The sequence below is a fragment of the Pristis pectinata genome, chromosome 9 (assembly GCF_009764475.1).
Source record: "Pristis pectinata isolate sPriPec2 chromosome 9, sPriPec2.1.pri, whole genome shotgun sequence".
Classification (NCBI taxonomy): Eukaryota; Metazoa; Chordata; class Chondrichthyes; order Rhinopristiformes; family Pristidae; genus Pristis; species Pristis pectinata.
The window spans coordinates 96,837,263-96,863,118 of NC_067413.1; the positions used below are offsets into that span (position 1 = coordinate 96,837,263).

The 25,856-nt window shown below is 41.0% G+C and overlaps 1 protein-coding gene across 1 annotated transcript in view; it reads left to right on the plus strand.

Moving 5' to 3' along the window:
- The window catches only part of sugct (succinyl-CoA:glutarate-CoA transferase), a 384,844-nt gene that overhangs the window by 20,037 nt on the left and 338,951 nt on the right, over positions 1–25,856 (plus strand). The window contains 3 exon segments of the mRNA XM_052022714.1: positions 750–835; positions 6,901–6,951; positions 16,118–16,238. Coding sequence (XP_051878674.1) covers positions 750–835; positions 6,901–6,951; positions 16,118–16,238 — 258 coding nt within the window.

Below are 25,856 nucleotides of genomic sequence, written 5' to 3' on the forward strand. Positions count from 1 at the left end.
TACTGACCCATGCTCCAAGCTCATCACCTTGTTCCTGATACTTCTCACATTAAAATAGATTTCATTCTCTATCTTCTGTCTCGATTAACAGTTTCTCTCCCCATTGTTTTCATTGACAGCTATTTTACAAATGTAGCCTAATGCATCTTTCAATGTTTGCCGATTTCTAGTGAATTCCAGCCTGGCACACTGGTTAGTTCCTGGTCCACCATACCCTAGGCTCATTCTGGGTTCCTGGTGGAGTTTCCTGAGTTCATCTTCTCTTGCTCAAGCATCATTTGGCCCACAGAGAATTGAAGAAGAATAGACTAGGAACAAAAGTGCAAATGAGAGAAAACAATGTACAAGAAACAAAAGTAGTGTAGCGGTTAGTGTAACGGTATTACAGCACCAGTGACCTGGGTTCAAATCCGGCCACTGTCTGTAAGGAGTTTGTACGTTCTCCCCATGTCTGTGTGGGTTTCCTCCACATTCCAGAGATGTACGGGTTAGGAAGCTGTGGGCATGCTATGTTGGCGCCGGAAGCGTGGCGACACTTGTGGGCTGCCCCCAGAACCCTCTACGCAAAAGATGCATTCACTGTGTGTTTCGATGTACATGTGACTAATAAAGGTATCTTATCTAGAAAGTGAGAAAATTAAAGGGGATAAAATATATAAAGAAAAAACTGGTCTTTAATGTATTTAAAAAGAAATGTACAAAAGAAAAAATATGTAATCATATTGTTAAATCTTTCACCTTGTTAACAGGTGCGGGTGATGAAACCAGAGCTTGGGGTCCACCGTTTTGTGGGAACAGAAGCATCTACTTCCTTAGTGTAAATCGAAATAAAAAGGTGAGGCTGAAACATTTATGATGTAAAATCATGTTTAATGTTTCTTGTGTCCTTCACCTGTTCAAACCCAGATTTACTATAAAGGGAATAAAAAGCCCATAAGCCTGTACCCAAGTACTTATTTCCAGTGGTAATGTGGCAATGAAATGGGATGTGAAAACCTGTGAGGTCATCCAGTTGGTTGAAAATAAAAGAAACATGCAGCATTTTTAAATGGTGTGAGAGTTGAAGGGTGTTGGTGTCCAGCAGGAGCTTGGTGTCCTCGTATACACTGAATCCTAGAATGGTTACAGTACAGCAAGAGGCCATTCAGCCCACCAGCTCCCTACCAAAGTACCTCCCTCGTGCCACCTACTGGTCCTTGCAAATTTTTTTTCAACGTATATTTCTAATTCCTTCTTCAATACCATTATGGAATCTGTCTTCACCACATTTGCAGGCAGTGCATTTCAAATTCAAGCACATGCTGCAAAGAAAAGATTTTTTATAATGTCACTCTTAATTCTCTTCCCCTTTATTTTGCACCAGTGATTTTTAGCTTTGACCTCTCCGCTAAAAGGAATATCCTTCCCCCTCCCCCCCCCCCCCATTCACTTTGTCCAGGCCCCTCACCATTTTATATACTTCTGTTATATTTCCCCTCAGCCTTCTCCAAAGGGAACAGTGCCAACCTCTCTTATCTATTCTTGTAACTGTAGCCCCTCATCACAGAAATCATTCCAATAAATCTTTTCCAGACATCTCTAATCCCTTCACATTCGTTCTAAAATATGGATAACAGAAATTAACACAATACTCCATTTGAGGCCAGATCAGTGCTTCACAAAGGTTCAGCATAATTACCCTGCTTTTACACATTATGCTTCTATTAAAATAACCCAGAATTGGGTATGTCAGACTAACCACTTTCTCAACTTGCCCTGCCACTTTCAATGATTTGTGCATACGTACCCCCAGGTTCCTCTGCTCCTGCACCCTTTTTAGAATAGCATTCTTTATTCTATATTGCCTCTTCTCATTCTTCCTCCAAAAATGCATCACCTCAAATTTCTGTGCTGTGTGCCTGCCCTTTCCACTTATCTGCTTATCCTGCTACAAGCTAAGAACATAAGAAAAGAGGAACAGGAGTAGGACACTCAACCTCTCAAGTTTCTGCGCCCCCCCCCCCCCCCCCCCCACCATTCAATATGATCATGGCTGATTTGCCCCAAGCATCATCTCTTCTGTGCCAGTTCCATTATAGACCATAGTTCCCCGATCTTTCAAAAATCTCTTTAAATACCCCCACAATCCTCCAGGATAGAGAATTCTAGAATTCGCCACTTTCAGTGAGGAGAAATCCCTATGTACCTCAGTTTTAAATGACCGTGCCCTCGTAACTATGTTCCCTAGCTCAAGATTCTTCCTCCTTCGTGGAAACATCTCGACATCTATCTTGTCATGACCCCTAAGGATCTTGTATGTTTTAATAAGGTCACTCCACTTTCTTCTACACTCCAAAGAATATAGAACTAATTTCTTTATCCTCTTGTGTTTGGACTGCCTCTTCTCTATCACAGTCCTCCTCACAGCTCTCAATACTGCCAAGTTTTGCTCTGTTTGCAAATTTAGTAATAGTGGTGTGCAGCCCCCTTGTCTAGTCATTAAATCTAGGTCTGAAAGTTAACACACAGATGTGCCAGACAATAGGTCAGCCTTTAATGCAAGAAGATTTGAGTACTAGAGTAGAGAAGTCCTGCTTCAATTATATCGACCCCGATGCAACACCATCTGGAATATAATGTACAGTTCTGATCTCCCTACCAAAGAAAGGATGTACTTGCAATAAAGGGAATGTATCTCCAGATCTACTCATTTGATGGTTGGTTTGTCACATGAGGAAAGAGCGCAGTGAAACTTTGGAATTCTCTGTCTGGGAGGACCCTGGAGACTGAGTATGTTCAATTCAAAGATAGATAGGTTTTTAGGTAGTAAGAAAATGAAGGGATACCGGGAGAAAGATGAACGGATATGTAGGAAGATTATGGAAGGATGTAGAAGCAACAGGGTAGTTGTAATGGTTGACTTTATTTCCCTAATATTGACTGTGACTCTCTTGGAGGCTTAGATGGCACAGAGTTTGTTAGGTGCATCCAGGAGAGTTTCTTGACATAGTATGTAGATAGTCTGACCAGGGAATGGTTTCCCAATACAAGGTCTAGTAATGAGACTGCCCTGGTGATCAGTGTTTCAGTGGGAGAACATTTTGGGAACAGTGATCATAAGTTTTAAGATAGTTATGGGTAAGGATAGCACTAGACATCGGGGGGGAGTACTAAATTGGGGAAAGGCTAATTACAACAGTATTAGGCAGGAGCTGGGGAGAGTAGATTGGGAGCAGCTGTTATTGGGCAAGTCCACATCTGACATATGGGAGTTGTTTAAAGGCCAGCTGGTCAGAATTCAGCACCAACATGTTCCCCTGAGGAAGAAAGGCAAAGATGACAAGGTTCAGGAATCTTGGATGATGAGAGATGTTGCAAATTAATCAGAAAGGTTCAGAAAGCTGTCATCGGCCAGGGCCTTTGTGGAATATAAAGGAAGCAGGAGAGAACTTAAACAGGAAATCAGGTGGGTTAAAGGAGCCATGAAGTATCTTTGGCAGGTAGGATTAAAGAGTATCCCAAGGCATTTTATACATTCATTAAAAACAAGGTAACTAGGGAGAGGGTTACACTCAAGGATAAAGGAGAGAATTTATGCCTGGAGCCAGAGGAAGTGGGTGAGGTGCCAAATGAAGACACAAGAGATTGCAGATGCTGGAATCTGGAGCAATACACAAAATGCTGGAGGATCTCAGCGGGTCAGGCAGGATCTATGGAGGGAAATGGACAGTCAACGTTTCAGGTCGAGATACTTCCCATATTATGCTGGCAGTCATGATGTTTGCAGTTATTTCCATACAATCGGGTTTTATAACATTCCTTGTAAAATCTAACTTAAGTATATAATTATTCCATGACGATTATAATTAGGAAGTTAAAATTATGTAGTTTAACTAATGTTATCAATAAAAATGTGTACATTGAAAATAAATATGAATGCAAAAATTATAAGTAGGTATGTACCTATGCACGATGTGTGTTTGCTTGGTTTATTATTACTCGGAATATATTTCACTATATTTCTTGTTTTTGAATTCAATGTAAAGCTGTATAGATTATTTATATCTCCGACATATAGCTGACCATGGGAAAAACGCTTGAGTTTCGGGATAAAGGCTAACAACTTTTCGAGATTATCTTTGTTAATATTCCTATTGAAACTAAGTTGAACAGGGATCTGAAGTCACTTGAATTGAAAATGTAGACCAGATGGGATAATTGGTATCTGTGGGATGAAGACATTTTCCCCATCAGCATTGCAGGTCATTATTGTTGCCTCAGTTACAAGTGGCAGTAATTTTTGAACTGATAATCTTGTGTCGTTGCATAGTATTGGTGGATCCAAATCATTGAGTAGCTTGATTAGAGCTCCTTCATTCAGTTGAAGATTACGTGATAGCACGTTCGGTGGTGACAGAGAATTCAAAAATTCAATAGGAAAACGTATATTCTCATTAATGTCTGTCACACTGTCAATAGATTTATATTTCACAGTCCTGATGCAGGGTCACGACCGTAAACACCAACTGTCTCTTTGCTTCCACATATTCTGTTTAGCCCACCAAGTTCCTTCAGCAGTTTGTTTTTTTGCTTTATATTATACAGATTGTTCAGGAAGCATTGAAAGAAGGTCTTTATTCATGGCCTGCACTGCATCAATTTTTGGCACTAAAATTGCTCGTCCATGCAACTTTGAAATAGTGTTGAATGACATTTGAGAAAATAGCTTGCATCAGATCATTGAAGTGATGTAACAATTTGGCCCAAGTTTTTAATCAAAATAATTTCTGTTCAGTCTTCATGTTTAATTTCCCCATTTCCTAATTTGAATAAATTCGAAGCAAACTTTCTCTCAGTGGATCACCTGTCCAGTGCACTCGCGTATTGGTTTTCAAGTGTAATCATTTTCCCAAATATATGATGCTTTAAAACAGGCTTTCTGTTCATCTGCTTTAGTACTTGTGGAATCACTGGTAGCGTTTGATCTCCAGCTAGCACAATGGTAACACCTCCCATTAATTTATTATTGTGTCTAAGGCCTTGCAATATTCAATCTAATGCTTCAATGGCAGCTTTGTGAGCCATTGTCTATTCATCCCAGACAATAAGGTTAGAATTTTTTCCTTTGCAGTTCCCTGACTAATGTTACATATTGGAGTCTCCACATTTGTCAAATTTAAAGGGAATTTAAAAGTCGAATGTACAGTTTTCCTCCCACTAAAAGTGTTGAAGCAGTGCCTGATGATGTCACGGCCAGGGCTATTGGCCATGGCCAGGGTTTTGTCTTCAACCTTCAGCCCAACGTGGATTAACTTTAGAGATGTAAGGGACTGTAGATGCTGGAATCTGGAGCAAAACACAATGTTCTGGAGGAACTCAGCGGGTCGAGCAGCATCTGTGAGAGGATAGCAATTGTCAACTTTTTAGGTTGAACTTCTGCATCAGGACTAACTTTAGACAACTGGCACAAGTGAGGGAACACACCATGTGAAATTCACGTTGATATATGTAGAAACATCTGTCTGTCATTCCTCACTATGGAATACCTATGGCTACTGAATTTCTTGCCTTTCCTATTCCCCTCCCTGCATTCCTTTGTTGCATGTGTCACCACCACCACCCCGCTTCCCCCCCTCCACACACAAACACACACACACACACACACAAGAGACCTACATTCTGAGAATTTCATCTTTTCCTGTCCTTTTTGATGGCTGCTCTCAGACTAGCTTGAACTCTCTGAAACTGCAGGGTGAACTCCTGGAAAATATGATCCATGAAACTCACAGCTCCCGCACGCTTTTCAGAAACTCCAGTTGCCACTCAAGCTTGAAAATTCTGACCTTGTATTCAAGCAACTGGATGCACTTCCCACACATAATGTGTCCTGAAATTACCACATGGTGAAGGAGTTGCAAGCAACAGGTCTCCCCTCTACTCCCTTCCGGAAATGCTTGTTAAACTGGACACCCTGATTGAACTACTCATATCTATGTATTTTTAATGTATTTTACCTTCCAAATTTAAGCTTGAAGTTTGTTAGATTATTACTTCCCACTCTGACCAAGTACCTGAATGAAGCACTGTTCAGATGCAGTCAGTTTGAAACCTGCGCTTTAGCACGACCTCCTCCTCCTTCACCAAATGCCTATTGTTGCCTCATTCTGATTTTTGCGCTCAGTTGAAATCGCGCCCCCCTCTGTGCTAATCCTAAAGACAAAGGGATGGACTATTGGAGACATAGGTGAGCTGCAGGGGAATTTAAATTCAAGGAAATAAATATGTTTTGCATGAAAAGATAGTCGCAGTAATGACGATCCTGAACTGCTGCGTTGTCCTCGATGCTCAGTACGGCATGATACAGCAATGACCAGAGAAGGAAATCTGCCGATCTTATCCAGTCTGCTGTATCGGCAACTCTTGTACCTCCAATTTGATTGACTTTTAACCATAGCAAAGCAGCCAGTTTAAGGGAACAATAAAGGATGGATTTGCCAGCAACATCCACATCCTGTGAAAGAAGTCCTATTTTTGGCCACATTTGTCTTATTTAAACTGGCAGCTGATTATTCTATGTGGTTGATCTAAATTGGTATTGGTATTGGTTTATTATTGTTACTTGTACTGAGGTACATTTAAAAACTTGTCTTGCATACCGTTCATACAGATCAATTCATTACAGTGCTTTGAGCTAGCACAGGGTAAAACAATAACAGAATGTAGGATAAACTGTTACAGCTGCAGAGAAAGTGCAGTGCAGGCAGACAATAAGTTGCAAGGTCATAACAAGGTGGATTGTGAGGTCAAGAGTCCATCTTATCGTACGAGGGAATGTTTCAATAGTCTTATAACAGCGGGATAGAAGCTGTCCTTGTTATGTTTAATATAATCTCTTCTGAATAAAGTTTTTTTTCCCTACAGAGTATAGCAGTAAATCTGAAGAATCCTCATGGGGCCCGTATAATAAAAGATGTAAGTCATTCTAAAATAGCTTTTTGTTTCAAAGGCTTCTTAATAAATGGATTTTTAAAAAGTTTATGTGAGAGAAGGGATGGAGGAAGAGAAGGTGAGATGGAGTTTGAATAAAACAGAATATGTTGGAAATACTTAGCAGGTCACGCCGCATCTGTGGGAAGAGAAACAGAGTTAAGGTTTCAGGTCGAAGACCCTTCATCAAAACCAGGAAGGAGAAAAGCAGCTTGCTGAGCTGCAGTGAGAGTAGAATCATAGAATCATAGAACAATACAGCACAGTACAGGCCCTTCGGCCCACAATGTTGTGCCGACCTTTAAACCTCGCCTAAGACTATCTAACCCCTTCCTCCCATATATCCCTCTATTCTAAATTCCTCCATATGCTTATCTTGCAATCTCTTGAAGTTGACCAATGTGCCTGGCTCCACCACGGCCCCAGGCAGCGCATTCTACGCCCCAACCACTCTCTGGGTAAAAAACCTCTCAGGGTAGGGTGGGGGATGTCTCTGTTAAGGATGGAAGCTTGATTTATTCATCACACAACATTTTTGTTAGTGTATTCTCCTGTCCTACACAGGATTGACAATGACCTGTTCGCTGTCTGACAATGGAGAGTGAGTGAAGTGAGAGATCAGAGGGGTGAAAAAAAACAAAAGAAAAGCAGAGATAGAAAGGAACCACAATGAAGAAGGAATGGAGAAAGAATGAAAAGAGTGAGTCATCAAGTGTGATTGAAGGGGAGAAAAGAAAATAGAGCAACAGAATAGAAAAGGAAGGAAAGATGCAGGAGAAGAGGAGGGAGTGAATGGTGAGCACAAGTTGTGGTATGAAATAAATGGAGGGGAAAGTTGAAAGAGGAGAGGAAAGCAAAGACTGCAGAGCGGTTTATCTACAAAATGTTTTGAAGTAAAGTATTGTATTTTTGTCAAATACTTTTAAGATGATAGTTTGAGACAGAGATAAAAGTTCATTCCTGCTACCACCTTTAAATGTTTTACTTGTTGGTTTGCACGCTTGTTTTAAGCTCATTATTTTTTGTTACAATGCAGAGAACTTTGAATTGCTGAGAAGTTGTATCTTTACATCAGGTTACTGATAAGCATATTTACAACTTTGATGCACTCTTCACCTGGAATAAGGTTAATTCCAGGAATTAGCACTCTTTAAGTACAGACCTGCATGTGCCAGGGATAGATATTAGAAATTCAGATGTGGAGACCAGTATGGGCAGAAGATTAATGACCATTCACAGCCAAATTCCAGATATGAGTTTCTGAGAGTTGAGTGTTTTGTTTTCCAGAACATGAATTGTTAATTATGCCCCATTTTTACCAAACTTTGATGCCAGTTTTTCCCCATTGACCACATTTACCATTGCTGGCCACAAAGAACTGCTCATGTGATATCGATTTAATGAACCAGGTGTAACTTGTGCAAGTTGCGCGTGCACACACACACACACACACACACACACACACACACACACACACACACACACACACACACACACACACACACACACACACACACACACACACTTTTAGCTTTTCCTGTCCTTTTTGATAGCTGCTCTCTGACTAGCTTGAACTCTCTGAAACCGCTGGGTGAACTCCTTCGAAAATACCATTGAGACACAACTAGTAACCTGCACTAGTGCTATCTCAGTGGTAGATAATGTTCTTAGACTGATTTAAATAATTTGTCCAGATTCTTAACAAGCAACAGGCAGGGGGCCCTTGAGTGCTGTTTTCCTCTTACATTTTTCTCCTGTTTCTCTGTCTTTATAAAGATCCATGAAGTGAAATGATGGCACAGTCAGAATCAGACTTATTATCATTGACATATGATGTGAAATTTGTTGTTTTGTGGCAGCAGTACAGTGCAAAGACATAAAAATCTATAAATTACAAAAATAAACAAATAGTGCAAAAAAAAAGGAATAATGAGGTAGTGTTCATGGACCGTTCAGAAATCTGATGGTGGAGGGGAAGAAGCTGTTCCTGAATTGTTGAGTGTGGGTCTTCAGGCTCCTGTACCTCCTCCCCGATGGTCATAACAAGAAGATGACATGTCCTGGATGGTGAGGGTTCTTAATGATGGATGCCACCTTCTTGAGACACTGCCTCTTGAAGATGTCCTCGATGGCAGGGAGGGTTGTGCCCGTGACAGAACTGGCTGAGTCTTCAGCCCTCTGCAGCCTCTTGCAATCCTGTGCATTGGAGACTCCATACCAGGCTGTGATGCAACCAGTCAGATTGCTCTCCACTGTATATCTATAGAAATTTGCAAGAGTCTTTGGTGACGTACCAAATCTCCTCAAACTCCTAATGATGTAGAGCCGCTGATGTGCCTTCTTCGTGATTACAGTTTCCAAGGGAATCAAGTTGTTTAATCGAGGCTTCAGTATGGAATTCCTGAAGAGGGATCAAAAATATACGTGTGATGTTATAAACTAGAGCAGGAGGGTCAAAGTTCCCTATGAGCACTGTCAATATGAACCTTGAACCCAGACTATGATGGTTTGGTTTGATGTTTTGTTTTAATTTAATTTTATGATCCTGAAAGTTCAGAAAGTTTCAGTTTTGGAAATATCTTGAATTTGATGCTTTCACATCTTAGGATGTTCCAAAATGGTAGCAGCGTAACACTTTATAGCGCCAGTGACCCGGGTTCAATTCCGGCCACTGTCTGTAAGGAGTTTGTACGTTCTCCCCGTGTCTGCGTGGGTTTCCTCCGGGTGCTCTGGTTTCCTCCCACATTCCAAAGACGTACAGGTTAGGAAGTTGTGGGCATGCTATGCTGGCGCCGGTAGTGTGGTGACACTTGCGGGCTGCCCCCAGAACACTCTACGCAAAAGATGCATTTCACCGTGTGTTTCAATGTACACGTGACTAATAAAGATATCTTATCTTATAAAGTATTTTGCATTGCAGTCAGTGATCTGAAGCACTGTGACAGCTACTTGCATTCAGAATTCTGTAAACAGCACTGAGATAGATAACCAGATAGTCTATATTGATGGTGTTGTCTGAGGAATGAATTTTGGCCATAACTTCAGAACATTAAAATCTGTTAGGATCAGTAAGCTGAAAATTAATTGGGGCATGTATTTATATTTTAGATGCATACTGGAGACTCCTTGACATGAGTTGTCTATGTACACAAGAGGTTGCATGCCTCTGCGCTCAGGACTACCATCTGGAGGTGAAAACCAACAGCTGTATCATTTCAATTTATTTTGTAATCAACAACTTTTGTGTTGGAGGTTTTGTGAAAACAAGATTTCCACATTGTGAGTCAATGGATTTTTTCAATTTTTGCAAACTCCATTTAAGTCCATTAAGTATGCCATCTTAGCATAGCAGGTTGGGCTCCTGCCTCTCAGTTCCGGGGACCCAGGTTCGATCCTGATCCTGGGTGATGTCTGAATGGAGTTTGCATGCTGTCTCTGTGACTGCATGGATTGCAGCTAGGCACTCTGATTTCCTCCCACATCCTAATACATGCTGGTGGGTTCATTGGCTCCTGTAAATTACCCTTTGGAATAGGCAAGAGGCAAAAAGAATAAAAAAAAAGGGACTTGATTGCTATGACAGAAAGAAAAAAAATTCAGGGGTACAGGGAAAGGAGGAGAGGGGAATGAGACCATTGGGATTGTTGCACTTGGATTTGGCATGGACCCAATGGGCTGAATAGCCTTCTCAGTTGTAATAAGTAAGTAAATCAATCATGTCTTGAAAACTAGGGTAGATCATTTTTGCTAGCTTTGGTTGTAGTGTCAAAAGAAAGAGAAAGTGCATTCCAGTTTGTAGTTAATGTCTGGTTAGTCTGACCAATGACTATTTTCAATTTACTTTCAAGTAACTTGGGCTTGTGGTGATACTTGAGGGAGGGAAAGGAAACCATCATCTTATTTTAAACTCTAATTTCAGTCTGTTGTAGTGTGTGAGTTATCCTGACAAATTTAAACTAATTGGCTCAAGTGTCACTAAATTATTAATTTAGCATAACAGTATCACCATTGCTGGCATGTTTTTCAAAAGTTCCATTTCATAATGTATAAGCCACTGAGGAGTAAGTTGAACAAGTTGTTCCGAGTAGGAAACTAAACAGTGCTAATCCTCTCCAGGCCATGTGTCGTTTTACATTTGTTATTCTGAGAACCTGCCATGTCTTTAAAAGTATTTCTCCCGTTCCCACCCCACCACAAGTGATATTAGCATCGTGTCTCAGTTGTTTTCCAATGGTTTGGCTCGTTGCTACTTGGAAATCCAGATGCAACTAATTGCATTGTTGATTAGATAAATTTGAGTAACAAATACCAAAGTGGAGTATGGGATTTCAGTACTCATATTTACGCAATTATACATGTGCACTTTTAAGGTTTTGGGCATTTTTTAGGTGAATGCCAAAATAAATGGAAGCATTTGCAAGAGCTTTTAGTTTATGTGTACACCATTACTACTTTGGTTATTGTTCATTAGTTTTTGTGAATATGGTGTGGTCCATTCCCGGCCAATATTGTTGTTACATGACAATGGATTTCAATGCTATTGCAACAAATATTGAAGAGGGATGAACCTAATTTGTGATTTAAAATATCAATGAATTGAGGCAACTGGGCATCAACATTAAATTAATGCTTGCATTTGACATTGCAAAGGAAGAAGATGCAGCAGTAAAACCGATACTGGCAGCTTCTGACTAGACATGTTACAGCTTTACAGAAGCAAAAATTGAGATAATTATGATTTTCAGCATTTTTATTTCAGATTTCCAAACACTCTTCCAAATTTGGTAATTTCAGATACAAATTCTGCATTTACATATTTTTATTCTGTTATCTTGTACTATCACCTTTTATATCTTTTAATCTCTTTTGCCTTTCACAGTTTCGTGGAACTTGCCTTTTGATCTCTTCTCCCCTCCCTCTTCATTTGAATCAAAATCTGTTTATCTTCAGTTAGCTCCAATTCTGACGAAAGGACATTCAGCTGAAACTTCAACATTGTTTCTCTCAGTGCCTACACCGTCCAACTGGCTGCTCCCAGTATTCTCTGTTTTATTTCCAATTTCCAGCAACAGCAGTATTTTGCTTTTCTAAAAGTATTGGTGCTCACCTTATGCCCTTGCAGCCATTCAGATCCATGGAGAACAAATCCCTGCACCAGATGCAATGTGATGGAGGTCCTTTGAGTGGAATTCCTGAAATTTTGCGCTTCCTCTGGACTCCATGATTCTGTGATGCTGTCATCAGTAAATGACTGTTGATCTGGTAATGTGGTCATCCACCATCTTGGCAGTGCTTGCTGACCTCGATGGCTGACACAATGATTACTGTGCTACCATGAGATGACACCAGATGGCACTACAACTCTTGCATCCTTTTATACTTGAGTGTTCTGACTGCAACGTTCAGTACAATGTGGAGTCTCTACCCTAGTGTTCCAATAAACCCAAATAAATATACATTACTGTCTATATTCTCCCAAGCTGCCGTGCTTGTAGCATAAATTTTCAACTTGTGTTTTCAGTTCAACAATGTACTCTATTACAAAATTGCAAAATGCTTTAGTTGTTGAACAGTTCTTCCAGGTCTGGTAATCACTGTGATTACAGTGCAATGTGATCTAGTTGCTCTGTGGCAGTCTTGTTACACAGTAGTGTTTGTTGTGTATCTCCTGTTGGTTTATTATTGGCTTCACTCTCCTGAAACTCACTTCTGCATTCTTGCTCACCTATGTTTATTGCTGTGGTGTGCAACACCTTTCTCAGTTTTCTGACCTACGTTGTGACAACTGTCTGACTGTAGCTTTACTCCACCTTTCCTGTTGTGTTACTGTTGAACTCTTGTCACGTCGCCTGGTGTAAGGGGTGTTGCCTCCTTTGCTGCCCTGTTGTGTTGGGAAGCTTGATCTTTATTGACTCTATTTCTCCATCTGCTTAGTTCAGTTAGAGTTATGCACCTCAGCAATCTTGCAACTGTTGTTGTTGTTTCGGTTGGGATCTGAGCTGGGTGAGGTGGATCCTGGCATGGGCATAATTTTGCATGTCAAGGGACTGAAGTAGGCATCTGTGCTTGTTTCCCTTGTCCTTCTTAGAAGCAACTTAGCTGCTTATAGGGCTTCCTCCACCTTTCCAATGGATTGTGGGGTGATGATGTTGCAAAGTACGAATTGTCATGTAACCAGAGACTCTGCAGCAAGTTGTGGACCAGTGTCTGTTACAACCTCATCTGGAAGACAAGCTGAGGCTCCTGCTTATGAACTATATGGCTGGATTGAGGTAGTCCACTTCTCGGAAGTTGGAAAAATAATTGACTGTTAGCAGGTATAATTTGGTGTTAGAACATAGAACATAGAAAAAACTACAGCACAATTCAGGCCCTTCGGCCCACAAAGCTGTGCCAAACATGCCCCTACCCTAGAAATTACTAGGCGTACCCACAGCCCTCTATTTTTCTGAGCTCCATGTACCTATCTAACAGTCTCTTAAAAGACCCTATCGTATCCGCCTCCACCACCGTTGCTGGCAGCACATTCCACACACACCACTCTCTGAGTAAAAAACTTACCCCTGACATCTCCTCTATACCTACTCCCCAGCACCTTAAACCTATATCCTCTTGTGGCCACCATTTCAGCCCTGGGGAAAAGCCTCTATCTACCCGATCAATACCTCTCATCATCTTATATACCTCTATCAGGTTCCCCCTCATCCTCCGTCGCTCCAAGGAGAAAAGGCCGAGTTCCCTCAACCTACTTTCATAAGGCATGCTCCGCATTCCAGGCAGCATCCTAGTAAATCTCCTCTGCACCCTTTCTATGGCTTCCACATCCTTCCTGTAGTGAGACAACCAGAACTGAGCACAGTACTCCAAGTGGGGTCTGACCAGGGACCTATATAGCTGCAACAAGACCTCTCGGCTCCTAAATTCAATTCCATTAATCCATTGCTACCCTCATCCAAGATTTACCTGATACTTTACCTGCAACAAGACCTCTCGGCTCCTAAATTCAATTCCATTAATCCATTGCTACCCTCATCCAAGATTTACCTGATACTTTACATTCAAGCTTTTTCTGTTGCCCTGCCTTCATAAACCTGCATATATCACATACTCCCAGGTTCATTCTTGGACAGAGCACTGTTCTCCTCAAATCGTCATTCTCTGCTGGATAGGATATGATCAATCGTTTCTCTCCTCATAAATTTTGGTACCCCCATCCTTTCACCTCTGAAAAGCAGTCCCTTGGATTGCAGGCCAGGACATTGTGGGAGCTTCTGCTGCTTCGCTGCCCATCTTCACACAGCAGGTGCATGCAATTCTTGGAGTGTTGTACCAAGTGATGTGTTTTCCTGTAGCTTTTTCATTAATAGTTTTGCTTTGGACAGATCCTGCAGCAAGTTCACTTGTTCTAATTCTGTGTGTCTCCCATCTGTCTTTCACAGACCAAGTTGCACATGACTCAATGTGTTTATGACGTAATCCTATTATTGCCTCAATAGTAGATGGTCTGCGCATCATATGTCTGAAAATACAGAGTCAGTTACTACAGTATCTTTGAATCTTGATGGTGATTGTTCATCACAACCTCTTCAAGGGGTTTGTAATCAGTCTGCATGTACCTGTCTCCCATATGTGTACGGGGGGAAACTTCCAGTCAGAAAGGCAACCTTCCACCATCACCCTTTGCTTCCTACCATCAAGCCAATTGTGTATCCAATTAGCCAGCTCTTCCTGGATCCCATGCGATCTAACTTACCATGTGGAAACTTTTCAAAGGCCTGTGTCTATGGTCCTGCCCTCATCGACCTGCTCGGTTATTTCTTCAAAAAACTCAATCACATTCATGAGACATGATCTCCCACACACGAAGCCGGGTGGACTGTCCCTAATCAGCCCCTGTCCTTCCAAGTGCATGTAAATCTTATCCCTCAGGATCCCCTCCAGTGACTTATCTACCACAAATGTTAGGCTTACTGGTCTACAGTTTCCAGGTTTTTCCTTGCAGCCCTTCTTAAATAAAGGCACAACATTAGCCACCCTCCAGTCCTCTGGCACCTCATCGGTGGCTAACAATGATGCCTATATCTCAGTCAGGGTTCCTGCAATTTTTTTCTCACAGTGTTCTTGGATATACCTAATCAGGCTCCAGAGATTTATCTACCTTCACATGTGTTAAGATGTTCAGCACCTCCTCTGCTGTAATGTGGACTATCCCCAAGATATCCCAATCAACTATCTCAAGTTCTGAAGTATTCATGTGTTTCTCCATGGTAGAGGAGAAATATTCATTGAGGACCTTACCATCTCCTGCAGCTCCACACACAGGTGTCTGCTTTGGTCTTTGAGGGGCTCTATTCTCTCCCTACTTACTATTTTTTCTTAAAATACATATAAAAACAAGAGTTTGTTGGATAGGCATATGGAGGAATGTGATATAGAGGGATATGCGGGAGGAAAGGGTTAGATAGTGTGAGGGTGGTTTGATGGATGGCACAACATGGTGGCCCGAAGGGCCTGTTTTGTGCTGTATGGTTCTACCGTTCTAAAAACTCTTTCAATTCTCCTTCATCTTCTCTGCCACAGCTATCTCGTGCTCCCTTTTTGCCCTTTTGATTTCCTTCTTAAGTATACTCCTGCAGCCCCTATACTCACTTGATCCACTTGGTCCCAGCTGCCTGTACCTGACCCATGCCTCCTCCTTTTTCCTGACCAGAGCCTCAATATTCCTCATCATCCAGGGTTCCTTACTCCTGCCAGCCTTTCCTTTCACTCTAACAGGAACATGCAGACCCTGAACTCTTGTTATCTCACTTTTAAAAGCTCCCACTTGCCAGATGTCTCTGCCCACAAACAACCTACTCCAGTCAAATTTTGCAAGCTGTGAGATCTACCAGCATTTCTGTGTTTGTTTGATTCACGCATCTGCAGTTTATTTTTTTTTCATCCTTTTTAGAACCCAAACGCAGCTTTATATTAGCAGCACAGGTAATGCTTACACCAGTGATTTAGAGGTCAAACTTAAATGATGTACATGCACCATTTAATATTTATTCAAAATGTCTTTCTTCTCATTGTTATTCCGATGTAATGTTTGCCATTTTATGGATGAAATCTGTAATAATTACAAAACATGCCTTTGATTTGTACCATGCAGTTGGCATCTGTTTGCGATGTATTGATTGAAAATTATGTTCCTGGGAAACTGGCAGAAATGGGCCTTGGATACAAAGACATAGAAGAGATTGCTCCACACATAGTATACTGTTCAATTACAGGTAAGAAATTATTTGAACGTTCTTTTCAGATAACAGATTCATAATGCAGAGTAGATAACATTTAAATTCTACAGTTGTCCTTGTGTCGTACTTCTCTGAACATTGGGATGTCTTGAAGCACTTTTCAGTACCATGGATCACCTTGTTCACTTTCCCATTATTTCTTGATTTCTTTAACATGCAGACATCTATCCACCTGAACTTTGCATATATTTGATGACAGAATATCTGCAACCCTCTGGATTTACAAAGATCTATAAAATTTTGAGTGAAAGAAAGTCTCCTTCTTAAAGGGTAGGGCCCTTATCCTGTGACGATGAAGCTCGCTCTGTGAAGATGAGGTTTCTCTTCCAGTTTGCCCCTCCAGAAAAGGTGTTCTCTTTCGCTCTCTCTCACAGACTGGCAATGTTGATGTTAGTCTGCCATTGGTAGGATTGTCCATGAGGATCCTGACTTTCCAGACATTGACCTTCATACTGTGGACTGTAAGTTGCTTAAGTGTCATCTAAAGTTTAGTAGCTGTGGCACTTGAACTACCACATGGACTTGACAGAGCAAGTTCTTGATCCAGTGGTAAGGGGGATGACAGACATTGAAGACAAGGCTCTGCTGCATGGATATTAATGTCAACACATAATGTGAGCACGTGTGCAGGTGTCACCCAGCATGTGTGCACTCACATACTTGCAGGCACTCTTGACCTCACAGTCTACCTCATTATAACCTTGCACCTTATTGTCTACCTGCGCTGCACTTTCTCTGTAACTGTAACACTATATTCTGCATTCTGTTATTCTGTTTGCATGCAAACAAAAGCTTTTCACTGTATCTTGGTACTTGTGACAATAATACACCAATTAACAATTAATTAGGCACACCTGTCTGGTCTCAAGCTGCACACTGACCCACATTTCTAAACCCCCACATCAGCTGTAGACCTGTGTCTCTCTTGTACTGAATGTAAGACTTTATTATATTGGCCTACTTTTCCTTTGGGATTCCCTTATTATGAGGTTACTAATTAATCCTGTCTCATTTAAGAAAATAAGGTCTAAAATAAACTGCTCCTAGGTTGACTTCATGATGCACTGTTCCGAATGCCTTTCTATGAACTTATCCTCAAATTTAGTGTCATAGAGTTGTAGATACAACACAGAAACAGGCCCTTTGTCCCAGAAGGTCTACGTCTGCAATCATGTACTCGTTTATAAACTGATCTTGCACTAACAGGCCTCCCTTCCATGGACTCTTTACACTTCTCGCTGCCTTAGTAAAGAAGCCAACGTAAGCAAAGACACCACCCACCCCAGATATTCTCTCTTCTCCCCTCTCCCATTGGGCAGAAGATACAAAAGCCTGAAAGCACGTACCACCAGGTGCAAGAACAGCTTCTATCCCACTGTTAGAAGACTATTGAACGGTCCCCTAGTACGATAAGATGGACTCTTGACCTCAGAATCTACCTCGATATGACCTTGCACCTTATTGTCTACCTGCACTGCACTTTCTCTGTAACTGTAACACTTTATTCTGCATTCTGTTATTGTTTTACCTTGTACTAACTCAATGCGCTGTGTAATGAATTGATCTGTATGAACGCATGCAAGGCAAGTTTTTCACTGTACCTCGTGAAATAATAAACATGTGACAATAATAAACCAATTTACCCATTTTATTCTCCACGCATTTCCATCAACTCCTCTCAAATTCTACCACTTATCTACACACCAGAGGCAGTTTACAACAACTAATAAACCTATCAACTCGCACAGATTTGGGATATGGTTGGAAGCCAGAGAAAACATGCAAAGTCCACACAGACAGCACCAGAGGTCAGGATCAAACCTGGACCACTAAAGCTGTGAGGCAGCAGCTTTTCTAGCTTCTCCACTGTGCCATCCAATTAGAGTTCCCCAAGGCTATTAATTACCTTGGTTAAAAGCTGTTTGTAGTTCTTAATTAATTTTACCTCTCATGGTGTTACTGCTTTCAGTGGGCCTGTAAACTACTCCCGGTGGTATATTTTGTCTTTTGTTACCACTTATGTACATCCACAATGATTTTACTTCTGAGTCAAAGTCATTAATGCCCTTCTATAATCCTTTATTATTAGGGCTTCATCCACCTACTCTCCTGTTTATTCTTTCTGAAAGTCAGATATCTTGGAATATTTAATTTATAATTTTATTCGCCATGTCTTTACCAGAGCACCAATGTTCAATATAAGAGGGCGTGGCTTTAAGGTATTGGGTGGGAAATTCAAGGGAGATGTCAGAGGGAGGTTTTTCACTCAGAGTGGTTGGTGCGTGGAAGGTGCTGCCTGGGGTGGTGGTGGAGGCTGATACGTTGGTCAAGTTCAAGAGGTTGTTAGATAAACATATGGAGGAGTTTAAAATAGAGGGATATGTGGGAGGAAGGGGTTAGATAGTCTTAGGCGTGGTTTGAAGGTCGGCACAACATGGTGGGCCGAAGGGCCTGTATTGTGCTGTATCGTTCTATGGTGTACACCTCTCTATCAGGTATTGGATCATACCATTTATCTCTAAGTGTGCTGTTAGTTTATCTGTATTGTTAAGAAAGTTTTGAATTTTTGAACCCCAACCCTTAGTTCATAACTGAGAGGGGCATTAGAGGGTGGGGGTTGGGGGGGGTATGACAGAGATTGGGAGACTGAGCGGGAAGTGATTAGGGGTTGTGGGGGGGGGGGGAGCTGGTGGGTGGGGGGTTGCATTGGACCACGACTGCTCCACACTAAAAGAAATCAGGCCCAAGCATCATCCATCTTCAGAACTGGAATGGAACCAAGTCATCCTTAACTCTGAGGGATTGTCTGCAGAGAAGAAAATTAGCTTAATGCATCAGATATTGAGTGAGAGGTTGTAGCACCATAGGCTTCACATGGCAGATAACGAAAGAGAGATCAGCAAATTGGCTTCCTTCAACATTACTGTTCTGCTTCTTTTAACAGAATATTGATTGTATGTAACTGCAGTGTTGTTGGCTTCATTCAACAGACATCTTAGCTTCATGCATCAGACATTAGTGAGAGAATGAATGCTGCTGGCTTCATTGAGCAAGGGGCTCTAGCGCTATTGGCGTCATGTTTTGGGCATTGTGTTCAAGACTGTATGATATTAACTTCAAGTATGAGAAACTGAGGGACTGTAGCAGTTTTATTTCTTGCATCAGATATTAATTGAGTGGATATAACATTATTACTTCATTCATCAGCTACTGATTGAGATTAATGTCGCTGTAGGGACTCACTCAATATCTTGATGTGTGAATCCGATAATGTTGCAGGCCCTTGGTCACTATTGACTAACGCTGTTGCCACGTGAGCTATTCACTGCTGGAAAATCAGATGTTGAGTGAGAGACTGTAAGGTCATTGGCTTCTTTCAGCAGATATTGATGAAGTGACCAGTGCTATTGGCTTCATACATCAGATACTGAGTGAGGGACTGTGGCACTATTAGTGCATGATTTTTTAGGTGGGCAACTGTAGCACCTTTTAGCTTATTTTAGCAGACATTAAGAAGAGGACTTTAGTGCTCTTGGTTTCAATCAACACATGAGATACTGAGTGAGAGATTGTGGCACCTTTAGCTTGATGAAGTGGAGAATGAATAAAAGACTTCAATGTGATTGGCTTTTTTCAAGTGATAATCAGTGTGTAGAACTATTGGTTTCTTTAAACAGATATTACAAAAACAGAAAGTACTGGGCTTAGCAGGTCAGGCAGCATCTGTGGGATGAAAAACAGTTTTGGGTCCAGGGACTTTTGACAAAATTGGGAAAGAGAGCAAAATACGTTGGTTTACAGTTGGAGAGAAAATGGAGGAGGGATATGTGGAACAAAGGGAATGTATCTGATAGGGTGAGTGCAAATGAATGGGCACAGTTACCAGCATGTTAAGCTTCTTGGTCTATGTAATGTGTTGTCAGTGGTAAGGCTGTAGGAAGGCCAGATTGCAAACAGAATACAGAACTGAGCCAACAGGATGACAGGCAGCGACAGTTCTGACACAGACATTAGCCTATTTGTTCCTCAAGTTATGTTAGGCCCCATAACAGTGGCTTGGTGCTCCTAACAGAAAGGTCACAATGGGAGTACGATAGTGAATTAAAGCAGAAGGCAACCAGCAGCTCAGGGTCACTCTTGTGGACTGAATTCGGGTACTCTGCAAAGCAATTGCCCAATCACTGTTAGGTTTCTCCAGTGTAGAGGAGAGCACCTTGTGAATACTGAGTGACGTACACTAAACTGGAACGAGTGCAAGAGAATTGCCTTGAAGGATTGTCTGAGTTGGTGGGAATGGAAGAGGTGAAAGGATGGGAATTGCATCTTCCCGTACAATTGCAGAATATGTGTAGCATTACTGGATGACATGTTAAATTGCAGTTGGATTCTTGCATTAGGTACTTCACTCGAGGGCTGGCTCGATCATTTTACAAAGAGCCGATATGGGCTTCCTTAGTTTTATATTCAGATCCTTCCTGTGTGCAAGCCCTTGCTCTCTGTAACCGATATGTCTTTGCCTTTCCATGATCTTGGTAACTATCGGGAACTAAACTTTTTATCGCATTCCTGTTATTTACATATGTTCTTGTGTGAGCTTTCTGAATTTGGAAAATTGCAGTGACACTTTGTCTCTGGGTAAACAATCCATTGACCAGGAACTAGATAAATTCTTATTTTCTAGTTCAGGAAACACCTTACAGATGACCAAAAATGTTTAGAGCAACATAATTCTTTTTCCATGAAGAGGTTAAACTGTTCATTTTAATTGCAAGGATCCCATGTAGCATAGATGTACTGTAATTGTGGTCTTTTACTCCTCTCTTGCGGAATGTTAACATATCATAATTTGCTGCATCTCCTTACAATAATATAGCGGGCCAAACTGAAACTGAAGTAAGGCCCTCGATAGTAATCTTCCCTTGTAGTTCAGTGATTGTTATCCTCATACCTCAGTAATCTGTTGGCTTTAGAACTAAAGTAACTGTCTTGAAACAAGTCTGCTGGAGATCTAGTTTCAAAAATCCTTTTGAAAACTAACAAAGGAAATCAAAAGTTCTTCATCACAAGTAGAACTTCTATTTAATAGAAATGCTACCTGGGATACTTGCATTTAAATAGTTTAGCACCTTCATGGAGAAAGAATTAAGTTGCTCTAAACATTTTTGGTAATCTGTGAGATGTTTTCTTAACTAGAAAAGAAAAATTTGCGTTTACTTAGTGCCTTTCAAACCTGACGTAAGAACAGAATATGCTGAAAATATTCGGCAGATCAAGCAGCTGATGAAATGTTAATAAAAATTATTAGTTCAGTTCCTCTTTCCAGAGATGCTGCCTGATATGCTGAATATTTCTAATATTTTCTGGAAATTCATCATCAGAAAGTTCTCTAGAATACACAATGGGTTGAATGACTTCCTTTGTGTGATATAACTTGCTATTCACAATGGAAAAAGTCCCTCAACAGTTATCATTACACTGACATAAACATATCTGTGATTTACTTCAAACTGGAAACTTTAAGATTTCACACGTTGAATCTACATAGTATATCTTCAACCGTCTCTCTTTGAGGAGACTAAATGTGCAATATGCTTCATAATAAAGTGTTATGAAGGAAGGTCATGCTGATTTTGTTCATGTGCAGTCCTAACAAAGCAGGACAAGATTTAGTGCAATTTCAAAGCCTGTTTCTTGTGTTTCTTCTAAATTCTTGAAGAGGCTACTTTGAGAGTGACTGTAATAAATAGATAGCATTTTTTAAGCAACTAATGCAAGCACTTGAAAATAACTAGTGGGAAATGACCAACTACTCCATTAAGCCTGCCATACAATCACATCTGGAGCATCCTAAGATACATCCTAATTCTTTGCAGACACAACTCAGCACATCACAGAAACCAGCCTCCCTGCCATGGACTCTGTCTACACCTTGCTGACTCAGTAAAGCACTAGCATAATCAAAAACCCCATCCACCCTGGACATTCTCTCTTCTCCCCCCTCCCCATCGGGCAGAAGATACAAAAGCCTGAAAGCACGTACCACCAGGCTCAAGGACAGCTTCTATCCCACTGTTATAAGACTATTGAACAGTTCTCTAGTACGATAAGATTGACTCTTGAACTCACAATCTACCTTACTATGATCTTGCACCTTATTGTCTGCCTGCACTGCACTTTCTCTATAACTGTAACACTTCATTCTGCACTCTGTTACCTTGTACAATGCACTGCGTAATGAATTGATCTGTATGAACAGTATGCAGGACAAGTTTTTCACTGTACTTCAGTACAAGTGACTATAATAAACCAATTTACCAATAAATTTACCAATTATCCCAACAGCAATACAATCGCCAAAGGATAAAAAGATAGGGAAAAAAAGAGTTAGTTCGGTACATTTTTCTCGAACACATTCATTCCCCTTCTCTCTACCACTACCTCAAACTGAGGCAATCAAGCTTACTTCAGGAGATGAAAGACACGATAATGCTGGAGGAACTCAGCAGGCCAGGCAGCATCCGTGGAGAAAAGCAGGCGGTCAATGTTTCAGGTCAGGACCTCCACTGCCAGGAGAATTCCAAGCGTAAACTGGAAAAGCACCTCATTATCCGTGTTGGAACTTTGCAGCCTAATGACTTGAACATTGAATTCTCCCACTTTAAGTAATCCCCATCCCCCTTCCCCACACCCCCCCCCCCCCCACTGTGCTTCTCTTTTCTAGCCTCTCTCTCTTTTCTCTAGCCCTTTTTTCTTTCCTCTCTCTACTTACCTTTGACCCATCCCCCGGTGGATCTGCTCTCCCCTCCTCCCCCACACCTGCCCATCACTATCTCTTACTTGCATCTACCTATCACCACCCTGTGTCCACCCCGCCTCCCCTCTTTTGTCCACCTATCACTGCTCTGCTTTTCCCTCCTATATATTGGGCTTCCCCTTTTCCTATCTTCAGTCCTGAGGAAGGGTCCTGACCTGAAATGTTGACTGCCTGCTTTTCTCCACGGATGCTGCCTGGCCTGCTGAGTTCCTCCAGCATCAGAGTGCTTTTCATCTAGATTCCAGCATCTGCAGTCCTTTGTTTCTTTAGTTCAGGAGATCATATGACCGTGCACACATTAATTGTTAATCTCACTTAGCCACCTATATCAGGAGATCCCTGCCCAAGTCAGGGATCATCTCATATAGTTGAAGGCATCCCACATCTTGCCATAGATAATGGTGCAGGAAGCTCTCCCACTCTCGACCACAACAACTGCAGAAGATTTGGGAAAATATCATACGCTACTTATACCATCTTTTCCATGGTTTCACCAACTATTCCTCGAAGATTACAATAGATAAATTGAAAGAACACCCATGAAAACCTAAAAAGAATTACTTTCAGGCTTAGTCACTATTCTGAAGCAGGCAAATGTAGTTGGCCATCCTGCACACAACAAAACCATGCTAAAAGTGATATTTCCAAACAACAGCATGAAAGGAGGCACCTTTCATTGCAACACTTAACGGATAACCATGACTGCCTAAAATGCACAAGGTTCATAGTTTCAGAAATATATGTTCTGCTGAATGAAGACTACGCATAATATGCCCTAGTGTGCAAAGAGTCCACTTCCTTAATGTAGGAGGGTAGCAAGAGAATTGGAAGTTGATGGGCAGGTGAGAAAGAATAGGTTACAGGAAAATAAGTTGGGGAATGAGACTGAGGGGATTGCTGTGAGAACCAGCAGAGGGTTAATGAGGCAAATGGCCTTTTTTTTTAATCATAAGGCAACATGCAAAATGCTCACTGACAGAACCCAGAGTTAAACCCTGCTGTGGTTGGTTTAAGATTGAAATCATAGAGGATGCTTTACATTAAAACCATGTCCTTCACAATCTAGACTAGAGCTTCACTGCAGTCCTGAGAAAGAGTGCACTATTGGTTGCATCATATTTCAGATGAGGCACTAAAGCAAGGCTCACTCAGCCTCTTGGTGAATAGAAAATATCTATGGCACTATTCCGAAAAGTGCAGGAGGGCCCTCCCAGTGGTCATGCCTCAACCAACACCATAAACAGAAGTAAAAACAGAAATAAAAACAGAAAATACTGAAAACATTCAGTAGGTCAGGCAGCATCTGTGGAAAGAGAAAAAGGTCAAAGATCCTTTGTCACAAAATGATCTGGTTATTTATCACCTTACAATTTGAGACTTTGGTCCCTTGTTTCCTTTAACGTACAATGAATAACCTTGAAATGTAGTGTGGTAAACTTTTTTGGCTTTTGGAGTAATTTGCATTGTCTGGCAAACTCCAGTAAGACAATGATAGTTCTGTTTCCAAGTCTGTAGCAGTCTTACTCCCTTCAGTGGAAAAATAAACACAAGAGTCGGCTGGTTATGTAGGAGAATGGACAGCCGTGCAAATTATTTGCAGGGAATTGGAACAACCTGGCAACAGCTGAGTAATTACTAAATGTAGAATAGTTCTGTCAGTTTGAAAAAACACATTTGTCAGATTTGACGAATGTATTTATTATATACTTGTATATTATTTTCTGATAATATTACCTAGGTAAACCAATTAGTTTAACAACAACAATTTCCATTAACGTAGCACCTTAATGGAAGACATTATTAAGCTAATTAGAAAAACATTGGAGCCCAAGAGAAGATGTTAGGTTGGGTGACCAAAAGGTTGCTTAATGTGAGGTTTTAGAAGTTCCTTTATATGTTGCCTGCTCATAGTAAAGTAACATGGAAAACACAGCAATTATAACATTACTAGGATGCTGCTCTGATTGCAGAACTGTGGCACTACTTGGAAAGATGCTGAGACTGTACTTGATCTCAGGGAATATGTTACACAGGTGCCTACTTCGAGGAATGCCTGAAATCAGAGAGACCCTTCCTTTCTAGTTGGATGACCTCACAGCCTTTTAATTCTTGCCCCCTAAGGAGCATGATTCAGTGAAAACCCAACATAGAAATTTGGGCCCAGTGTTTTGTTACTAAGCTGAAAATTTGAAATAAGAGCAGAATATGTTGAATATGCTCAGCAGGTCACACAACTGGATGGAAAATCATCAACCTGAAGTATTTGGTCATTGACAGATTGTTACTTCATCTTCAACATTTTATTTAGGAACTATTTTCATCGTACTGAAGATCTTTGATTCAATCCAATGACCCTAAGGTGAATCATTTAGTTAACTTGCTTCTGAGCACACTGTGAAGCCCTGGTCCAGCAGAAAGATAAGATTTTGTGAACTTATTAAGGTTGGGTTATTCAGTGGAGTTCTTCATTGTCATCTCAAAACATAAATACTTACTGCTTTGACTTGATGATTGCAATAAATCCACGTGGTAAAGTATTTTGACACTGAACCATTTTCAGTTTAATTATTTGTTTGTCACCTGTATTAACATCGTTTATCATCTCTATTAAAGATTTTGATGAGAATGTAGTTGGCATGGTTAGTAAGTTTGCAGATGACACCAAAATTAGTAGTATAGTGGATAGTGAAGAAGGTCCTTTAAGATTACAATGGGACCTAGATCAGAGAAGGTTTACAAGAATGGTCCCAGGAATGAAAGGGTTAATGTATGAGGAGCAT